The 19,328-nt window shown below is 44.5% G+C and overlaps 1 protein-coding gene across 4 annotated transcripts in view; it reads left to right on the forward strand.

The window, feature by feature from the left end:
* Nucleotides 1-488: 488 nt before the first annotated feature.
* Nucleotides 489-19,328, forward strand: part of col7a1l (collagen type VII alpha 1-like) — a 48,934-nt gene continuing 30,094 nt past the window's right edge. For 2 of the 4 annotated variants that reach the window (XM_047336491.1, XM_035610267.2), the window contains exons 1-19: nucleotides 492-806; nucleotides 5,258-5,458; nucleotides 9,235-9,415; nucleotides 9,737-9,896; nucleotides 11,234-11,327; nucleotides 13,108-13,281; nucleotides 13,645-13,808; nucleotides 14,433-14,562; nucleotides 14,646-14,762; nucleotides 14,903-15,058; nucleotides 15,497-15,613; nucleotides 15,726-15,872; nucleotides 15,961-16,080; nucleotides 16,589-16,747; nucleotides 17,170-17,283; nucleotides 17,453-17,602; nucleotides 18,051-18,188; nucleotides 18,611-18,757; nucleotides 19,178-19,297. In XM_047336491.1, coding sequence (XP_047192447.1) covers nucleotides 5,383-5,458; nucleotides 9,235-9,415; nucleotides 9,737-9,896; nucleotides 11,234-11,327; nucleotides 13,108-13,281; nucleotides 13,645-13,808; nucleotides 14,433-14,562; nucleotides 14,646-14,762; nucleotides 14,903-15,058; nucleotides 15,497-15,613; nucleotides 15,726-15,872; nucleotides 15,961-16,080; nucleotides 16,589-16,747; nucleotides 17,170-17,283; nucleotides 17,453-17,602; nucleotides 18,051-18,188; nucleotides 18,611-18,757; nucleotides 19,178-19,297 — 2,464 coding nt within the window. In that variant the 5' untranslated portion in view covers nucleotides 492-806; nucleotides 5,258-5,382. Of the gene's footprint in view, nucleotides 807-5,257; nucleotides 5,459-9,234; nucleotides 9,416-9,736; nucleotides 9,897-11,233; nucleotides 11,328-13,107; nucleotides 13,282-13,644; nucleotides 13,809-14,432; nucleotides 14,563-14,645; nucleotides 14,763-14,902; nucleotides 15,059-15,496; nucleotides 15,614-15,725; nucleotides 15,873-15,960; nucleotides 16,081-16,588; nucleotides 16,748-17,169; nucleotides 17,284-17,452; nucleotides 17,603-18,050; nucleotides 18,189-18,610; nucleotides 18,758-19,177; nucleotides 19,298-19,328 lie in introns of all 4 variants that reach the window. The other 2 variants (XM_035610233.2, XM_035610258.2) reach the window with 2 other exon arrangements.

Genomic DNA, 19,328 nt, shown 5'->3' on the forward strand with positions numbered 1-19,328 from the left:
GTTTTTTCTCTTTTCTTTTTTTGAAGCCAAACCTTTGTGTTACCATGTTAAACAGACACAGACAAACTGAACAAGCAGTAAAAGACCGGGACCTTGAATATTATTCGCACCGACATGCAGAGTTTGCATGTTGTGGCTGTTTTGTGGAGCCAAGAGAGTCTCGGCGCTGAGGGGAGATTCAGCTCACAGTTTGAGTGAATGAGGTGATGTCAGACTTGGCCTCGGACTATTTTACATCATTCTACTTCACTGCTTACTCCGTTACCCCGAGGTGAGAGCCTGCCTGTCTGTGTCTGCGCCCTGTGCACTACAGTACACACACACATGCGCACACACATCCGCTGTAGCACAGTAGTAATGCATTCCTTCGCAGGGTCAAAGTTCATCTGTAACCCCCACCTCTCTTTCTCTCTCTCTCTCTCTCTCTCTCTCTGAGCCAACAGGTTGCAGCAGCTTCACTCCCACTCCTCTCCCCAAACTTTTTTAGCACTTCGGCGGAGCCCAGAAAAAAAAACCCTGTCTGTGTCATTCAACCGCTCTTACACACACTCCAACACACCTACCTCCTCCTTTCCTCAGACGCTGACAACTGGATACACCCGTTGCTTCTCACGTACCTCTCCGAATTGCATCACTGATGAACACGCTCTCCAGCAAAAGTTTGATTCTTCTTTCTTTTCCTTTTTGCCTGGCTTGGATAAAACTTTCCTTTTTTTTTAATATTTAGGGATCATTTTTTCCCTCTCTCAGCCCCTGAAGGGATCGCCTGGACTGGGAAGATAACGATGATTCACTTGTCTGCGGTGGTAAGTGAGAATGTGTGGGCCCATTAAGGGCCAGAGTCAAAACCCATTACTTTAACTGCACTTTAATATGGTGCTTCATGGAAGAGTTTAGAATACTTGACCGTCCAGATACCCTTGTTGCCGCCTAAGTATCTGGACAAAGGCCAACACTTTTTATACCGGGCCGTTACTGCAGCTCCTTAAAGTACAATTTTTCCTGAAACAGCAATGCTTCTGTGATATTAGTTGTTGCTGACTGCTTCTCTTCTTGCTGTGTCTTGTTGCTTTCATGTGATAAAGTACAGTGATACCTGCAGCTGTACCATTCCATTCAGAGCATGCAGTCACAAATTTACACTGTGCAGTGCGGATATGCTGCAGTTGATGCAAAGATTTTACACCTCCAAATTCAAGAGGAGCATAAAAACAAGATGTCGTGCATTTTACATGCATGTCCGCTCATGTGTTTATGAATAATAAGAGCATACCAGGTTGTGTGTGAGAGAGCACTGTCCGGAGAGGCAACTATGCGGGATGAATTTTCATGAATGTCCCCCCCCTTGCGCAGACTTGTCTGACTTGGTTGATTGCAAATGCAAAGATATTAAGGCACAGCAGCCTTGCAGATCGTCAGCTGTGCGTGAGCGCATGTGCATGTGTTCGCAGTGCAGATGCTGATGTGTCAGTGAAAAAAGACCAACTATCATTCATTGTCATTCTGAACTGAGTGTTTGTGTCTGCCCGTGTGCCAGTTATCCCACCTAAAGGGATAATCCCCGCCTGTGAGGTGGTGAGGTGGAAAATATCCTCACGTAGAAATAGCTGACGTGCCTTCAGATTTGCAGAGCACACCATGTGTGAACGAGTGTGTGTGTGTGTGTGAGAAGAGGAGATAGGGAACAGAGTGGGACTATAAGGCCCGGAGACCGTTATCTTTACTGTGTTACATTATTTAATCCTCTTGGGGCAGCGATATATAAAGGCCTTGGACACAATAAACACTTTCTCCCTGATGATGCTGGCCAAAGAGCTTATGATCCCAGCATGGTGTTAGTGATGGATCCAGTCCTGTGCGTGTTGGTTCATCATCAGGTCAAATTTGTATATACCCAATAATTTGGTTTTTGACCAAATACCTCGCAGAACTCATTTCCCTCGTCCCCGGTTGCTGACACCTTTAACTAAGATGGTGACCATGGTAGCGTTTTAACTGCTAAACATGATTATGTCAGCATTGTCATTGTGATCTCAAAACACTACTTTGCCAAGGAATAGTCTGATAGAGCCACTCAAATAATAAATGATAATACATCCTTTTCTTGCAGGTGGGTCATGCTTTAACTTGCTTTAAATCTTTTTGGATAATTACAGAAACACATTTGGGGCCGAGCTTAAACCAAAACTGAATTATTTATGCGCATAGCTGAACTTCAGGATTCCCTGCTTGCCTCAGGAAACTTCTTTCACCTTTGGATAACACGAACAATAAAAGCTCCCCTAATTGTTTCTCAGTGAAGCGATCGTGAAAAAAACCCCTCAGTTTCTGCACACCTGCTGCGTTGCTGCTGAACATCGATGCAAACCCATTTGAAAATCCCGCTGTAGCGTAGCTACAAGATATTAACTGTGTACATCTGCACCGGCTGTCAGCCATGATGATAACACACATTTGAGGCGGTCCTCTTCTGCACTTGAGTAACGCCATGATACATGCAGAGACAGATCTCAGATCTGCATTGGTATGAGAGGAGGAGAATGTAGTCTAATGCCGTGTTGCATTAGAGTTCGAATCCAAATTGGTTTGCATTCATCTGCTTTATTTAGATGTCATTGTGATATGAATGTTATAGTTGAAATATGATCTCATAGGGAAACATTGGAGTATCGGTGAACAGCCTGATTAATGGAATGTGAATCATCGAAGGCCAAAGAAATCGCCTCTGTTTTCATCTCATGTAAAGCAGTCGTGGGAAGGCAGATCTCGCTTTGATGTGGGATGCTTATGAATTTGCAACACCACATGCCCGTACAGTACACACACACACGCGCGCACACACACACACACACTTGGTCACACATGCCCACTCGGTAGGGAGACGTGGGGGTTAGGAAAGTTAATGTAAAACATAAGAGCACGAACCATTTCCCCCGATCACAGTTAATGCGTTGAACATGTTGCTCTCGGATGGAAGTTCCTTCATTTGAAATGGGATAATCCGTTACCGCTGCACAACTCCTTTGCCGCCGCCGCCGATTTAAGTGCTTGATTTACTCTACATTAATTGCGCTCACTTAACTCAATGCTGTTGCGGCTGACCCCTTTTTTGTTGTTGGTACATTTCAGTGGCCATCATCGGAGTCTATACCTCCATGCTTGCTGTTTTGATGTCCCCATCCTAAGGTGCACGTCTCCGTGACAGATAATGTGCCAGTGAGGCGGCTGCGGCGTCTCCTTGGGACTGAATCGCCTCCTTTCAGTGCATTATGCCAAGTCAAACGCTGTAGCTCCGGGGGCTCACCTCTTTCATGCTTCTGTATCCCTGAGCGTTACTGTACCTCCATTTACTCTTGTGGACAGCTAATATGCTGCCTCCATCTAGATGCTCTCGCTCATCCGTCCGCATGTCCCCGTCCTGATGTTCTTTCTTAGAGACACCGCCGAAGATAATCTCCGTTCACCCGTCTCCTTCACAGCCACTGCTGATAATGTTTGTTCTGAAATATCCGTGGAGAGGAAGCCAAAGTACAGCACAAAGCGTCTTTATGTGTAGCCTAGAAACAATGCTTTAAAGATATACATGACCACTGTCAAGAAGAGATTCAAACAGCCAGATTTTGCACCACAGATAAAAGTCGTGTATTCGTGTAATTGTTTGAAGGATTCGCCCACATGCAAGGTGGCACAAGCATCCGATTCCCATGGTGCCTTTTCCTCGCACAATTTTGCAAGGGTGTCACGGTGCCCTGGTCGAACGTGAAACACCAAAAACAGACACACGTACACAAAACATAACAGAGGGCAGGTGGATTCTGTAATAAGACACACTTGGTGCCAGTATTGCAGATTTGCCATGGTGGTAGAAAGTCTCGGCCCACGCTTTGATTTTAATGTGACGTTAGAGATACGGGTTAATCCGATTAACCTTTCATTTTTGACACAAAGTTTGACTTTAAAGTGGCCCAGATAAAAGCATGGCAGCCCTTGTGATCTGTCATTTTCAAGTCAAGACGGAAGTGGCAGAAAACCATTCTGTGGAATGGCCAACAGAGGGCGACGCCACTGGTTGCAGAAGAAGTTCCATAGAAGTCTATGACAAAATGGTTCTGGTTCTCACTTGATTTATCATGTCAGTAAACCTTTTCCTGAGGAGTTTTTTGGTCTCATTGAGAGTAAAATAGACGATGAAGCGCGGCATTCATCGGGGCATGGATACAGTGTATCTTTGAGCTTATGAAGGACATTTCCATATTGACAATTTACTCTGTTCACATGTATAAACGTGCGTGTCTGTGGGGAAAACAACCCTGACAGTTTGTTCTTTGATTTGACTTTGGAGAAACGAGTGACTGAAATGGTTTGATCCCTTTTATAAAAAGGAAGCGTTCATATGTCTCTCTCAGACAAGGCATTGCGTCACAGAAAATAAATTACAATTTCCTTTACTGACAGGCGCCAGGTTCATAGATCTTTGAAGCCCACCTTTCATTGCACAAATGTACCGAGCGACAGAAATAAGGCAAAGCACTAAAGGTACCTTGAATTTCAATCGCCCATCTCTGCGATTGAAATTCAAGGAACCTTTAGTTCAGATCAATGAGCAGTCAGAACGATTTCAACAATACGCTGGGTGGCGTGCAGCCAGCCCAATCATCAGTTTGGGTTTGGAAGAGGCTCTACAATAGATAACTGGGGTATTTATTTTTAATGTCCACGTTTATTTACACTTTCCAATAACAGCTTTTAATAGCTGCCTTCACACTGGACAGTTTAAAAGCCTTTTTGATTATTTTATTTACTTGGTGTCATTGGAATCTTTTGTAAAGCTGCAACGATGGGAGCGAGTACAACATTGTGCCAACCCAGATATACTGGCTGCAATTAGACCCAAGAACCCAAGGTAGTAAAAGCATTGAAATTATATTCAACTGCTAGTGGATAGTAAACAATGCAGCTGTGTGACACTCCGTCCAAGTTGCATTAAAAAGTTTAATTTGTAATGTGTTATAAAAGTTGTTAACTTGGACAGAAATAAATTACATGTTAAGTGTGCTTTCAAGGTCCTGTTACCTGTTTACAAGTCCATAAAGGTTAGTCGGAGCTCTGAAGTGAGATGTGATAACCACCTTTGCATATTATTCGATTTAACAATGTGTTCCTGCAAAAACAAAATAGCCCATGTCTTTTTTTTTTTTTAAATCTTTAAGTGATTTTAACGACTTTTCCCATCCTCTGTTCACCTGTTTACTCTCAGATATAAGGGAAGAACAGTTGGAACTGATGATCGAAGAGAGGGATTGAGAAGAAGGGGGATTCGTGAAGAGAAGACTTGGGAGGAGGAGCGGGTGATTGACGGAGGAAGAGGAGGGGAGGAAGAGCATGGGCTGCTCCTCTGTGTGGATCTTTCTACTGTTCCTTTCTCTCTCCCATCAAAGAGTCACAGCACAAATTGAAGGTAATTGATAAGACTCCTACACCTAAATGACACACACACACACAGTTAATCAATGTGCGTCTAATGTTCTCTGTACAGCACCATCAAACTTTTCCCTACACTTTTTCACTTACTCGTTCACTTGCGTATTCATGTATTCAGTGAGTCACCTTTTTCCTCACTTTGTTCCGTGTTTTGCAGTCATCCCCTCTCCGGAGCGAGTGTCAAACACTACCTTCTGGCGCCGTCCGTTGCTTAATTCCGAGTCAGAACCATATGTCTGATTGTCAGAAATGTGCACGCGTCTATGAATTAGGCGACTCAGATGCTCGGGCCAAAGAAAGGGCAGATTCTCAACGAACACGGCCTGTGCGAGTGCTCCATCATTAAATCTCCACACCTGGATTGGTACACAGGGCAGACACTCGCCCAGCTCCGGCTACCATCCAGACTGTGTCTAGTCAGGGAATTCAAACATCTGCTCGCCTCATGTACAGCACAGCACTCTGTCTGCCAGCCTGTCAAACCCATCCCCTGGATACAGACCCTTCGCCTTCGGGTGCTATTGGATGTCACCGAAAGGTCAACGAGCCAATGAGAAGTTAGATTTGCCCCACCTGGAGAGTGGTTGGCAGAAAGTGATTGGCAAAGTTGTCGGGCAGAATAATGGACGGATAAAAATAGAACCACGGACGTATTTGAAGCTACAGCGCTTTGCCGCTGTTATATCGACAGCACTAATAAAAAATGGCATCATATGGTTTTCAATAGCGAGAAGGCGGGCCTGGTCCACTTTCAATCAGGACAACTGACAGCTTAAAGCTCCATTCATCAAGTTGTTTTTTTTATAGTAGAAATGACTCCAATGACAACTGTGCGGGACCCCCAGAGAATCATCAGAGCCGTGGAGCTTTTATAGCCTCTTTTGGGTCAGTGCTTTTTTTGCATTACCGCCCACAAGTTTATTCAGTCTGGGACACTTTCTTCAACCCCATTTCCAGAAGGAGCGAACAGCTCTTTTTTGCAAATATGCTCTGGCAAACCTGCAGTAAACAAGCAACACAGATGAAACGGGTGAGTAGCGGCTGAAAAAAGAGTCAGGTGACCAGTTAAAAGAGCCCAATATTTGGTGGCGACCAAAACAGAAGAAATGAATGAAACATGTTGCTCTGCATTATGCTGGAGTAAATGGGCAGTTGTTTGCTCCCATGTTAGCCAACAACAACTTTTACAAAGGCGGTGGGTTTGTCAGCTTGCTGTGGAGTTCTGCTGCTCCCAAGTGGCCTATAGAAATAATGGATATTCTTTAAAAAAACAAAACAACTTGAATATACTAACTTAAGAATGTATGAATGTTTCCACAAAGGCTGATTGTCAGAGGACCATGCACAGGGCCCATACGCAGGTTATGATTATTACAGTAGTGCATTTTTTTGTTGCGAGATAGAGCTTTCACATTTTTATATGACAATACAAGTTATTTTTTTCCAGCAGCTTTTGCTAAGTCTACTAAGATCAAACATGCATATGGCATGATTTGAATCATAATCAAACACTCCGGAGCCTGCCGTTTCTCAAAAAAACTTCACACAATAAACCAATAGTGTTCAAAAGAGAAAGGCGAAGTTTAGATCAAGAAATTCACCTTTGTGTCTATGTTGACAACTGTACACAACTGTACTGGGAATAATAATTCAAGAAGCACAAAACTATCTCAGTAAGTATCTCAGAAAGATTTTCTCAGTCAACTTTTTAAATCAAATCAACGATGATGAGACAGTACGGTATAAACCTTAAATATGCCTTTTCATAGTTCAGGCACAACATTTCAGAATCTGTCCCGCTGGTTTACCTTGTCTTACCCAGCCGAAGGCTAGTAGTAGAAAATTCTGTTTCTTTTATGTGCCTTAGTTTTTAACTAAATTGTAGACTGCATGACAGTCAAACCAGAAACACAACATTTGCCTGTTTACATCCACCGGCACCGACTGTCCCATGAAGGGAAGAGAGTGTGGCACTGGGGACGGATCCAGAGGGAATGTGCATTTGTCACATCCACATTGTCAATATTTGCTCTTTCTATCATTTAATATTTATGTGCTACTCCAAGAGTTTGTGCTTCTCAGCAAATGGCTGCAGTTTCTTTTCCCTCTTTCTTCATTTGTCTGGACATCTGAACCTGCCGGCCCCTTTGAGTTTCTCAGACTCTCTGATGGTTTACATCTTTTTTCCTCTTGATCTTGCTGGACCTAATTGCAGTCGTGCATCATTATTTCTGAGACCATTTCTCTCCTGGCAGACATTTCTGCAGCATACGCTGAAGCCACTGAGCTACATCTAATGCGTAAATCAATGGCGGCCTTGCACAGAGGTGCGCACAACCTTTGCGATATCAGCATAGATAACCTTCAAGAAAACCGTTCCTAATCCCTCAGCATGTGCTGCCGCCTTATCTTACGCATGTGGTTCTCACCTGCCAGCCCAGACAGACAAACTTCTGGATAATTGATCTTGTTTTCTCCCTCGGTCTGTGTCGGTCTGACAGAGACAAACCTCCAGCTGCTTCTTAGCTCAGAGTCTCAGCCATATTTTATGTGCTTTTACAGAAATCTCCGGAGGAGAAAATGTATCCCAGGAAATGGAACGGCCACATGTGCACGCCAGGGCGGTTGGCTGCCTACATTAGAATCAGCTCAAGATGGAAAATCAGGAACATTGTTGTATCCTGTGAATTGGCATCAGTGGTTTTAACCGTGTTCTTTGCATCAGTGGTGAATCTGAAATTGCTGAATATATGACACTGAAGCTTCCATGCAGGCAAAGATAGAAACTTTGCACCAGAGAAAGACCCAAGAAATTGAATTTGCGATGATATTTTGTTTCCTTGGTGCGTGGCCAGAGATGTATAGGTGTGTGAGGGGGAACATAACGTTAGGTCGCCACGGGCTGGAGACATATGTCGCCCGCAGTGAATCCTGGGATTGCGGCCAAAAGAGGGAGGGTGAGATAACGGAGGAGAGAAAGCCTGATAATGAAATAGACGACGGCGGGGAGCGTAGTTACCACTTACAGAACAATCAGCTGCGCCTATCTCTTATTCACCAGCCTAATCAATGCTGTCGTCACCGTGGTTTATTGCATATGCAATGCCAGAATATTGATTCTGTAGGCGTTTGCAGACACAGCAGATTTCTCTCTGGAGTGTATGTGTTGGAATGCATGCAGACATGTGCATCAGGGGATGCGAGAGCATATGTGTGTGTGTGTGTGTGTGTGTGTGTCTGACTTCTTCTTAACGCCATATTAAAAAAAGGCATCTGGATCCAAATGCGGCAGATCTTGATGTTAAACGTGTTTGTTTGCGTGAGCGAGGAGACTGACCCTGATTTTGAGTTTACCTTATTATTCTAAGCGTTCCTCATCGCTCTACTAAAGTTTTATTGCTGGAGTGCTCGGAATATTGATAGTCTCTCTGGCTCACTTGTGTCTCATTAAAAATGCATGAGGATTTGCGTGGTGCTGTGGCTACATGGCAGATGCAAATGAAAGGAGAGCCCCTGCACACGATGGAACAGGACTGCAATCTAGTGGCCGTTGTAGGAATAAAACATCTCTCTAAGTTAAGTTGCCAGCTGGATCCTTAAACCTTTAAAACCTTCCATTTGAATACCAAAGCAAATTCTGCATTTTAGTTTAGATTACATGCCTTTCAAAAACGCCCCAAAACAGGCATATCCTTGCTCCTCCCTTCTTTGTATCCATGCACACACTAATTCAAACCCTTCGTCTTCCCTCAGCATGCAGGACCGTGGTGCAGGCGGACATAGTTTTTCTGGTGGATGAGTCATGGAGCGTGGGTCAGAACAGCTTCTCCAGTGTCAAAGGCTTCATTTCCGCCATCATCTCCTCCTTCCAGGACAGTGTGCAGGGAGCCGAGGGGGTCCGCTTTGGCGTCACTGTCTTCGGGGATGTCCCGAGGTGAAGCACGCCGCATACACTTTTGTGATTCATCATTATTAAACCAGGCATTTTTTTAATAATGTACCTCAAGTCAAAAACTCAAATGAAATTATTTGCTCACTTTCTTTTTTCTATCAGGGGTATATATTTCTTGGTCTACAGTTTTTATGCCCACAATGTCTTCACCTATGTTCATTGAATCGCTGCATCCTCACAGAATTCTGCACTTCTCTATACCTGAAAATCCCTTGAACTGAAATGATCTGGGAGAGCAAATAGAGTAAGTTGCTCCATCGTTTCCACATGATCCAGTTTTCTCTCAAATCTTTTTCCGCGCAGGATGCGGATTGCTTTGACAGACTACAGTACACTGGAGGAGGTGCTCAGAGCCATCAGAGACCTGCCGTACGACGGCGGATCCAGGAGGCTCGGCGATGCCCTCAAGTTTCTGGTCGACCCCGTTTTCAGCCCTGCCATCAGTCGGGATCATGCCCCAAAGGTACAACCCTTCATCCAGTGAGGTGTGATAATGTGACAGACCCATCCGGGGGGGTAACTGCCTCCATTTGTCATACCGTGATAGTTCTGTGTCCAATAACTATCCACCACAAATCTTTTGTATGCGCCGAGAAAACCGAAGGGTTTTAATCTCACATGTTTGTGGACACACAGTCAACAGGGGAAACCACTGATTTGAGATTACAACCCACAAACACTTTCGCTTCCAGCTGGCCGGCAATATGCGTGTATCTTTCCCACTGCGAAAGCAAATGACTAGTCAGGAGTGTGTATTTGTGCTCCACAGGACATAATGGAAAAACAAACCAAACGAACTGGTCCCCTATTTTCACACTACTGTGAGTCTGATTTAACTATCTTGTTATGTAGTCGGAATACAAATGGAGAGTGTGTCCGATAGAAAGGTACAACAGATCTTGTTTGGGGATGACTTAAAAAAAAAGAAAAAGAATCCATTGCAGATTCAGTTGGCTGAATGGCTGTCGACAGGGGACGGCTTGTGCCAGACTCACTTTAAAAAAAACTGATGGTTAGGCACTGACTGACCTGCTTCGTCACTGGGTCTTCAGAATTAATGTGTGCGAATGAGTCAACAATAATCCAAAGGATATAGTCAGAATTCATCATCTCATATATGCCTCTCAAATATCCGAATGCACTTTTGTTTCCACAGCGTTCCGTTGCTCGCAGCCACAGTCCTCCGACAGTCTGCTGCTGTGGTGTGGTGTCAGTGTGACACAGCTGGTTAGCATTCCACTCGTCTCTCTATCGCCAAGTGTGCGAGCGAATCGTCTTGAAGCAGCACACTCGATGTGGGGAGGCGGAGAATTGAGGATTAGGGCCGAGATATTAAATTGTGCAACCAGAGCGCATGCCCCAAAAAAAACTGCCTCCTCCATTGACTGATCGGTGAACTTTCAGTGAACTGAGAAAAAGGTTCCTTGATGAGCAAAAAGATCTCTGGCATTCGCGAGCCAACATACTTGAATTTCCATTTGATCTTTGGTTTTGATTCATTTCAATTTTGTGTTTAATTATGAGCTTAACTATGTCGTACTATAGCATTACCATATCAGCATAAAAATGTTTGCCAGGGTGCTCCCTGCGATTGAATCCTCCAGTGGTGTTAACTATAGGGAAACCTGAGGTTAAAGGTGGAGACAAAGCTAGTAAAACTCACCCTGCTTATCATCTTGATATGTCAGGATTGCATATACACTACTGTATGATAGCGTCAGGAACATACACGTTGAATGTATATATTATGTTGAATGAATTCACTTACAGTGTGTACACTTCTGTGTCCTTTGTGCACAGATTGCTGTTTTGATCACCAACGGACGTTCGGACGACCAGGTGGATGCCGCGGCCAGAGCTGCAGCAGACAACGGGATTTCTCTCTTTGCAGTCGGTGAGTGCGCGGGAGGTGCTGGCATTGTGAATTCCTTCGCCATCCCCACTGCAGCCACCTCCTCAGATTTTATCTGCGCTCTGCTCTGGCTTATCTCCAGTGTTTGCAGCTCAAAATTCATGTCCTGTACATTTGAATTCATCGGATTCGGCGTGGGTATTTGTGAGTATGTATGAGATTATTGTTTTCCGAAGTGTCTGAGCTAAACTCATGCAGGTGTATGAACCAGAGTCTTGTATGTACTGTGGACCAATCTGATGCCAATTTTTAAGCGGGTACCACAAAAAAAAAGGGCTGACACAACCGTTCACACCTACAGGCCATTTAGAGTCGTCAACAAGGAGGAAGCTGGAGTAGCCGGAGAAAAAAAACACTCAGACACAAGGAGAACATGCAAAACTCCACCCAGAAGAGTCCCAGACGGTTGTCAGATGAAACCCCAAACCTTTCTAGTTGGTAAACTGGTAGATTGTTGGTCAATTTCCATTCGTAGTCGAGATTATTTTAAGGTTTCGCTTGACCCCGACCGGAACAAAGCATCTTTTGTCTACATTTCTGATTAGTCCATTTATGTATTAGGAGTATGTATGATATATCCGTGATAGGCCAATATCGGCTGATAAAATGTATAGACTCATATATTGGTCCGTCGTTGATTTTCACCGTATGCAAACATGAGCAAACATGACAGCATCTACTTAATATGAATGTAGGAATAAGCGAGTGATTAATTCAGTTCCTGTACTGTATATGTAAATGTGCACTTTGTGTCACTGTGTGTTGTATCAGCAGAGCGACTCCGGCGTACACCTTTCTCCCTGCTCATGAATACCTACGCTGCTTCACTTACCCATATCTTTCCCCCTCTTTCTCCTACACACACACACACACACACACACACGCATGAGCACGCGAGCCCGCGACACACTCCCCTCGACCGGGAGCAGTGCAATAATTACTGCTCATTAGCCGATGGTGTGCTAATTGCAGCCATCTTTCATCAGGCGATTCCGCGTGTCCCCCGTCTGCACCTCTGACACAGAGGCCTGCTCCTTTCGTTCATCATTCCCACGGAGAGGCTCCACGTGTATCTTGTGTACTAGTGTGAAACCAGTGCTTGTAGCGCCTGTGTAGCATGGAAGAAAAAACACAGAGTTTGAATATGTGTGCCTGCATGCATGTTATGTACGTACAAAAAAACCCAGCGAAAAGCACATTTATCTCATCCGGGGGCTGAGGCCAAATCACTTGCGAATAAGACTTGCAGCACATCTGTTTATGCTAACATTTCATCTTTATTAAACACAACCTTTCTTTATCTGGGGTCCACTTCCCCTCGCTGGGGCCTGACAAACACACACACACACACACACACACACACACACACACACAATAGCGTAACTTGAGATAAGAGCCAGGAGCCTTAGAGTTTGTATGACATGCATGTGCCTGGGTATCTTTCTACAGCTTTTCATGGTTTAAAAAATAAATCACTGAAAGTGAAACAGCTCCACCCAGTGATGTCCGTGGGAAAGTATGTGAAGAAAGAAAGAAAAAGGAAAGATTCCACTTTACTGTTGCACTGTAAATCGGTTGTCACATGGTTTATAGTGCATCGATCAAGTCAAATCAAGCCTTGTCACATTTTTGCTGCAGAGTACTCATTCTATTAGTCTTGACAGTTTATTTAGATATCAGTGGACAAATCATTTAAAGGTAACTTATAGCTGTGTCTTGCTTTGTCCCCCGTTGTCTCCTTCCTCGTCTGTCCTGTGGCCAGGCGTCCGGGGAGCTGACGAATCGGAGCTCAGGAGGATCGTGTCAGAGCCACACAATGAGCACTTGTTGCTGGGCACTGACTACTCTCTTCTGGAAAGCATCCTTCCCAAACTGTCCCGCAGAGTTTGTGTCACAGCTTCGGAGCCACCGCGTCCCGTGAAAACATCCCCCCCCGGTGAGTTGCTGCCCTCGGCCTGCACATGACGGGACCAACTTGCGTTCACAAAAAACTCGAGCTTGCTGATTGCTCTGGTCTTCGGGCTGAGCCGCCCTCATACTGATAGCTGTTTGCATTTTTATTCTGATGAATTGCATTTCATAAAGCATATAAAGTATTATAACAATGAATAATGGTTTCATTTTATTTCACACTACGCTGGAGCTTCCTCACCAAGATGGATTTATCTTTCAGACAAGCTTTATGTCCCGACCGACATTTGCATTTTTCTTTTCCCCTCTGCGTTTCCCTCGCTTAAACCTTCTTGTATATTTTGTTATATTTTCTCATCCCTCTTTCTTCGCCTTCTCCCACTTCCAGTTGAAGAGCGAGTCGTTGGCCCCAGAGACCTGCAGGTCAGTGAGTTGGCCCACAGCTCCCTCAGACTGACATGGAGCCAGGCCACAGGTGACGTCACCGGATATCGCCTCCTGGTCACCCCTCTCACCTCCAGGGGACACTTCCTCCCCCAACAGCAGAGACAGGTGAGGGACTGTGCAGATGCATGCTGGTAGTCGTGATCCTGTTGAGCTGGACTACAGCACAGCATGGAAGATGTAATCATTTTGGGGGCTTTATTCGTTTAACTATTTGTAGTGGGTTTGAGTATAGATACAGAATGACTTTTCATACAAACAAAAAAGAATATGTCAGATCCTATAACTTGCTATATTGACTGATATGGAATTTGAGGGTTTTATGGAGAGCCTGACACATCTATGATTCCTTCAATACTTTTTCTTTCCACTTGAGAAAGATTGATTGTGTTTGTGAGTGTCTGTGTTTGTGCTTGTATACGTGCACACAAGGAATATTTTTAGTTCCTGCATTATAAGGCTCCACTATGCCACGTGATATAAATATCAGGGAGAAGTGGGTATTGGTTAAACATAAGGATTCAGTTGGTTTAGAGAGGTAAACACTTATATGAGAAAGTGGGGAAGTAAATATATATTTGCTTAGGACAAGATCAATAATTTATTCAAGTACACTTTTCTGGAGAGTATGTCTGTGTCATTCCATTTCTTCTACTCTGATTCCATCCGTCTCTTGATCATCATATTCACTTTAAACTCCTCTTTCCCTGCCGTTTTCTGTGTGTGTGACAGATTGATCTGAAGTCAGATGTGAGCACAGCCCTTGTCACAGACCTGAGTCCTAACACAGACTATTCCTTTACCGTCTACGCCATCTACCCAAATCTCATCGGGGACTCTGTGACAATCACCACTCAGACAAGTAGGTGTCAGACATCATGCATGCTCGTGCACAAATATGCTATATGCATGCGCACATATATTTTCAAAGTCTCCCTCTTTTAGCCCTTTTGCCACAGGTGTCAAACTTCCGTGTTATTGAGGAGGGCTTGTTCTCTCTGCGCCTGGGTTGGACGCCTCCTTTAGGGAAGCTCAGCGGATTCAAGATCTTCATCCCAAGATGTAAGCAAACATCACACCGTGCAGCTTTTATTATCTCAGTTATCTTCAGTTGCTTTTTCACCACAGAACCGGAGAAACAATGTGTTTGAAAGGTATATTCTCCGGGTATTGATTTGTTTGGATCTATGGTTGTTTTGCAGCAAACCGACCAGGATTCACCTATGAGCAGCTGCTTCCCGGGGACACCTCTTCTCATGTGATTGACAGCCTGGAGGAGGATAAGAAGTACACTGTCAATATTTATGCTGTTTTCCCCGAGGGACCGAGCAAGCCGGTTTCAATAGTGGGCAAGACATGTAAGTGTATTGGCCTAAATCAAAATGCCATTATTATGTCATTTCACATAAAGAGGGATGCAGACCCAAGTTTTTCACAATTAAGCCCATTTATTTACAGATTGAAACATTTTCATACCTCAGAACAACATCCGCCATGTATCAGTATGAAACAAGATATAACTCAAGAAAGCCAAGGTGTAGTACCACAATGTGTCCACAGCAGGGTGATGTTGCAAAGGCTAGAAATACCAGTAAGCTATAGGTCCAGTCCGTTACATACAATAAAACATTAATTTATCACCATTTCTGAAGGCTGCGTTTTGATATGGACTGATAGAGATAGGTTCTATTCGATATTTCAAATAGTTGATCAAATATCAGGTAACGCAATATTGGTTTCTGTCACAACTGACAATTGGAAATAGTAAATTTGTGTGGCTGGTGTGTGTTCAACAGTAAAGCTGATACCAGTTCATCAGTTCCTGGTCCAAAACGCCACCACAGACACCGTCCAGGCGAGGTGGGCTTCGGTTAAAGGTGCTTCAGGATACCGTCTGACGTGGGCCTCCCCAGGTGCTGTGCAAAAATGTTTCGTCTGTGACCTCATAGTATGATACCATCAGACAGAAGGATGCGGCTAATTTATGGCGTGCATCCATCAAAAGTCTCTTGTTATGTCTTTTAGATGATCACATTGAGAACATCAACCTTGGGGACAACTTCAACTTCTACATGATCCAGGGCCTCCGCCCGGGCTCCGAGCACACCGTGACCATCAACCCCATCTTTGGAGACATCGAGGGGCCCGTCACCAGCGCCAAAGTCAAGACATGTAACTAGAGTGCTTTGAAGAAAATACATGTATGAGTGGTCAGGAGTATGAAAAGCAGAGGAGAAATGACCTTTGTCCCCTGTGACAGTGGAGAGCAGCGCAGTTCAGACACTGAAGGTTGCCGCTGTGACCACCAGTTCGGCCATCATCTCATGGAACAGTGTCCCAGGAGGCACGGGGCACAGACTCGCCTGGGGACCCACCCCAGGTAAATAATATCTCAGAATGTTATCTCGGTTTTGTCTGCAATTGCCAGAGAGAGTTTTTCTTTTCTTTTTAACTACCTCAGAGATAGAATCAGTGGGACTGAATTTGGGTGTCATCTTGGTAATAATGACAGCTATGTTATTATTTTGTCAAGTTGCAGAATAATGAGTAACCGTCAAAGAGAAGAAGAGTAAAGGGCATACGCGTGCTCTTCTTCTCTCATGTTGCCCAGCTCTTTTTTCTCCCAGTGACGGACTCACTCTGCCGAGAGCTTTTGAAATGACACTGCTTGTACAATGGACACATCTACTCCACCCGGCTGCCAGGAGGAAGTGACAGATGGCATGGGGTCTCACGTTGATGCAATACAAATGTTGGGAACAAAGCAGGGGGATGTTGAGTCCAGAGAAAGGGGGGAAGTGACGCCGAGCCAGAGTTCACATCGATTGCAGATCATTGGGGAATAATGAACTGCAACTTTATAATTCGTGTTGATATTGTGTTAACAGAGTTCACTGGTCGGGACCGTCCCAGGCAGTTGGCTCTGAATGGCAGCACCACGGAGTACCATCTGAAGAACGTAGCCTACGATACGGAGTATGTCCTGACTCTCTATGTGTTGTTTGGATCCCTGGTGGGGCCTGGCATCACTGCTACCTTCAGAACTTGTGAGTACTCGTAACCAGCAGAGATTTGAATGGACGATTGACAGTTTTCTTGTTCTTTCTGTATCGCGTAATGTCATTCAAACATGATGATGTACTGGTGAAGTTGTAGTGTTTCGCACCTCCGTGTTGACTTTGCTTGGTTGAGAAGTCATGTGCCCATATCAACCACCATCCCTGTTGCTGTCACTTTGTGCCAGTGAGCACGAGTTGAACAATAACAAAAATGTCCAGAAAAGCTTTTGTTTTGACTTACCTTCTGTGCCATAAAACTCAACAAGTGTAAAATACTACATCTCTTGCAATCAGAAAATGTCAATAAAAAAGTTTTTACATGTTTTGTTAAATGTGTCTGTATGCGTCTTATGGCATCGACAATGTATTTAGAAAAAGCAACTACAGGCTCTCGATGTTTCTCTTCTCAGCTCCTCTGGGCTATGTGTCCAACTTCAAGGTGACGTCCTACACCAGCACCTCCATAGATGTGGAGTGGAGTCCCATCGTAGGAGCCACTGAGTACAAACTCTCTTGGAACGCAGGTAGTGTGTTCGACCTTGTTTTCCTCTGATGCCCTTTCCAGGGCCTGTAAGTTTTAACAGGTCAATAAAACAAACATTCCCTCTGCCCCTTTAAAACCTTTATATGCACAATTTGCATTTAATACCAGTTAGGTTTATGCATGTGTCTCTGCAACCCCATGCTTTGCAGAGGACAGCAGCCCCCAGTCGCGTTACCTGGACCGCAGTGTTCTCTTTCACCGTCTAGAAGACCTGAACCCGCAGTCCACCTACACAATCAACATCTGTGCTGTGTACGGCAACTCGGAGGGACCAGACATCTCCTTGTCTCAGCTCACAGGTACGGAGCAGAAGTGAGGTCTCGCGGTTTTATTTTAAATATATCATGATTCATCTGAAGATGTAAATGGTTCTGTGCAGCTGTGCACCCCATGGTAATTAAATGGGTAGGGACAGCGGAGTTCCTCATCCCGTGCCGCGGCAGCCTTCTGGCATTTTTGTCTGACTGACAAGTCATGTACTTTGGTTTTCCCATTTTAACCACACTTCCTGTTGCTGTCACTTGTGGTATGTATCACTGAGTCCAAGTCAGCAGGGCTGCTATCATTTTATCACTGTCACCGTCAAAGTGTGTGTGCCAAGTTTATTACACTGACAAATGGTAGGGTGTGTGGGTAAGGCCACACCAGCTCAGACAGGTCTTCTTCTCCCTTGCAACATGCTTTAATGATGGATGAATATTATATCAACTGACAGCTTATATGGTGTGTGGTGGGTTTTTTTCCCAGCTGCTGTTTCAGACTCGGAGCCAATCCAGGCAGTGAGGGGGGTGAAGGTTGGGGACATTGGAGTCAACTTCTTTACCTTGTCCTGGAACAAAGCACCAAGGGCGTCTGGGTACAAAATCTCCTGGATCCCCTTCCTGGGTAAGCGACCACATACTGTTATATGCTTAACCATGTGCGCTTACAGCCTGGGAGTCACATACTCTACATGCATGTACACATGTTGGCGCATGCATTTACTGAAGCCATCTGCAGATGCCGAATTAAAGTTACAGAAAGACCAAGGTTGACTTTTCTCTTTATTCAACATAAATTGACATTACAACACTTTGACACATGTCGGATTACGTTATATTTATTTGTATTGTATTGTACCTCCTTGGATATTTGCATAACTTTTCAATTACAGCAGCTTTTTACTCCCATTTGCATAATAGGACAGTCTCTCAGCTCACTGTTTAAACACTTAAACTAAAAGGCTCTTTGTTTGTAAATGAGTGAACAACAGTGTTGTTTCACTCTCATTATGTCTACATGCTGGGTGACATTATTCCCTGCTGTAGGGGGTGATGAGAGGTCCCACGTGGTTTCTGCTGCCTCCACCACCTTCACCATCCGCAACCTGCGGGAGAGCGCAGCTTATAAGATCCAGGTGTCGTCCATGGTGGCCAACAGGGAGGGAAGCCCAGTCCTGGTCACTGCACGCACCTGTGAGTCCTGCCTGCACATGCAGACATTTTCCAACTCAAGCCAGGGAAAGCAAAAAAAACATTGTGTTTGTTGAGCAGCTAATGATTGCTATCAGCACGGATACAGACCTTATTAAGCCGACGGGTCGTCAGTCAAATGCAAAGGACCCTCATTGAAAACAGTTTCATAATCAGTATCATTATCAAATTCAGCGTCTCCTGTATTTGTTTGTGGCTGTAACAGAAAGCTGCATGCTCGATTTTTGGCTTCACATCACTCCCTGATCTCTTTTAACCTTACGTAGAAATAATCCCAATAATTTCCACATGACGTCGTTAAAAATTGTGACTGACATCGGTATCGGGAGAGAAAAAGTCGGAATGGTGCATCCCTAGTGTTCATGTTTAATGATTCCTAGTATGTTCATGTGTGTGTTTCAGTGGATCTCCCCAAAGTGAATGACTTTGCAGCTCTGAACACTACAGACAGCAGCACTGTTCTGAACTGGACACGGGTGGCAGGGGTCTCAGGTTACCTTCTCTCCTGGAGGCACATCTCAGGTCAGTGCTACACCACAACAACGTTTCACCT

The sequence above is a fragment of the Scophthalmus maximus genome, chromosome 12 (assembly GCF_022379125.1).
Source record: "Scophthalmus maximus strain ysfricsl-2021 chromosome 12, ASM2237912v1, whole genome shotgun sequence".
NCBI classification, from domain to species: domain Eukaryota; kingdom Metazoa; phylum Chordata; class Actinopteri; order Pleuronectiformes; family Scophthalmidae; genus Scophthalmus; species Scophthalmus maximus.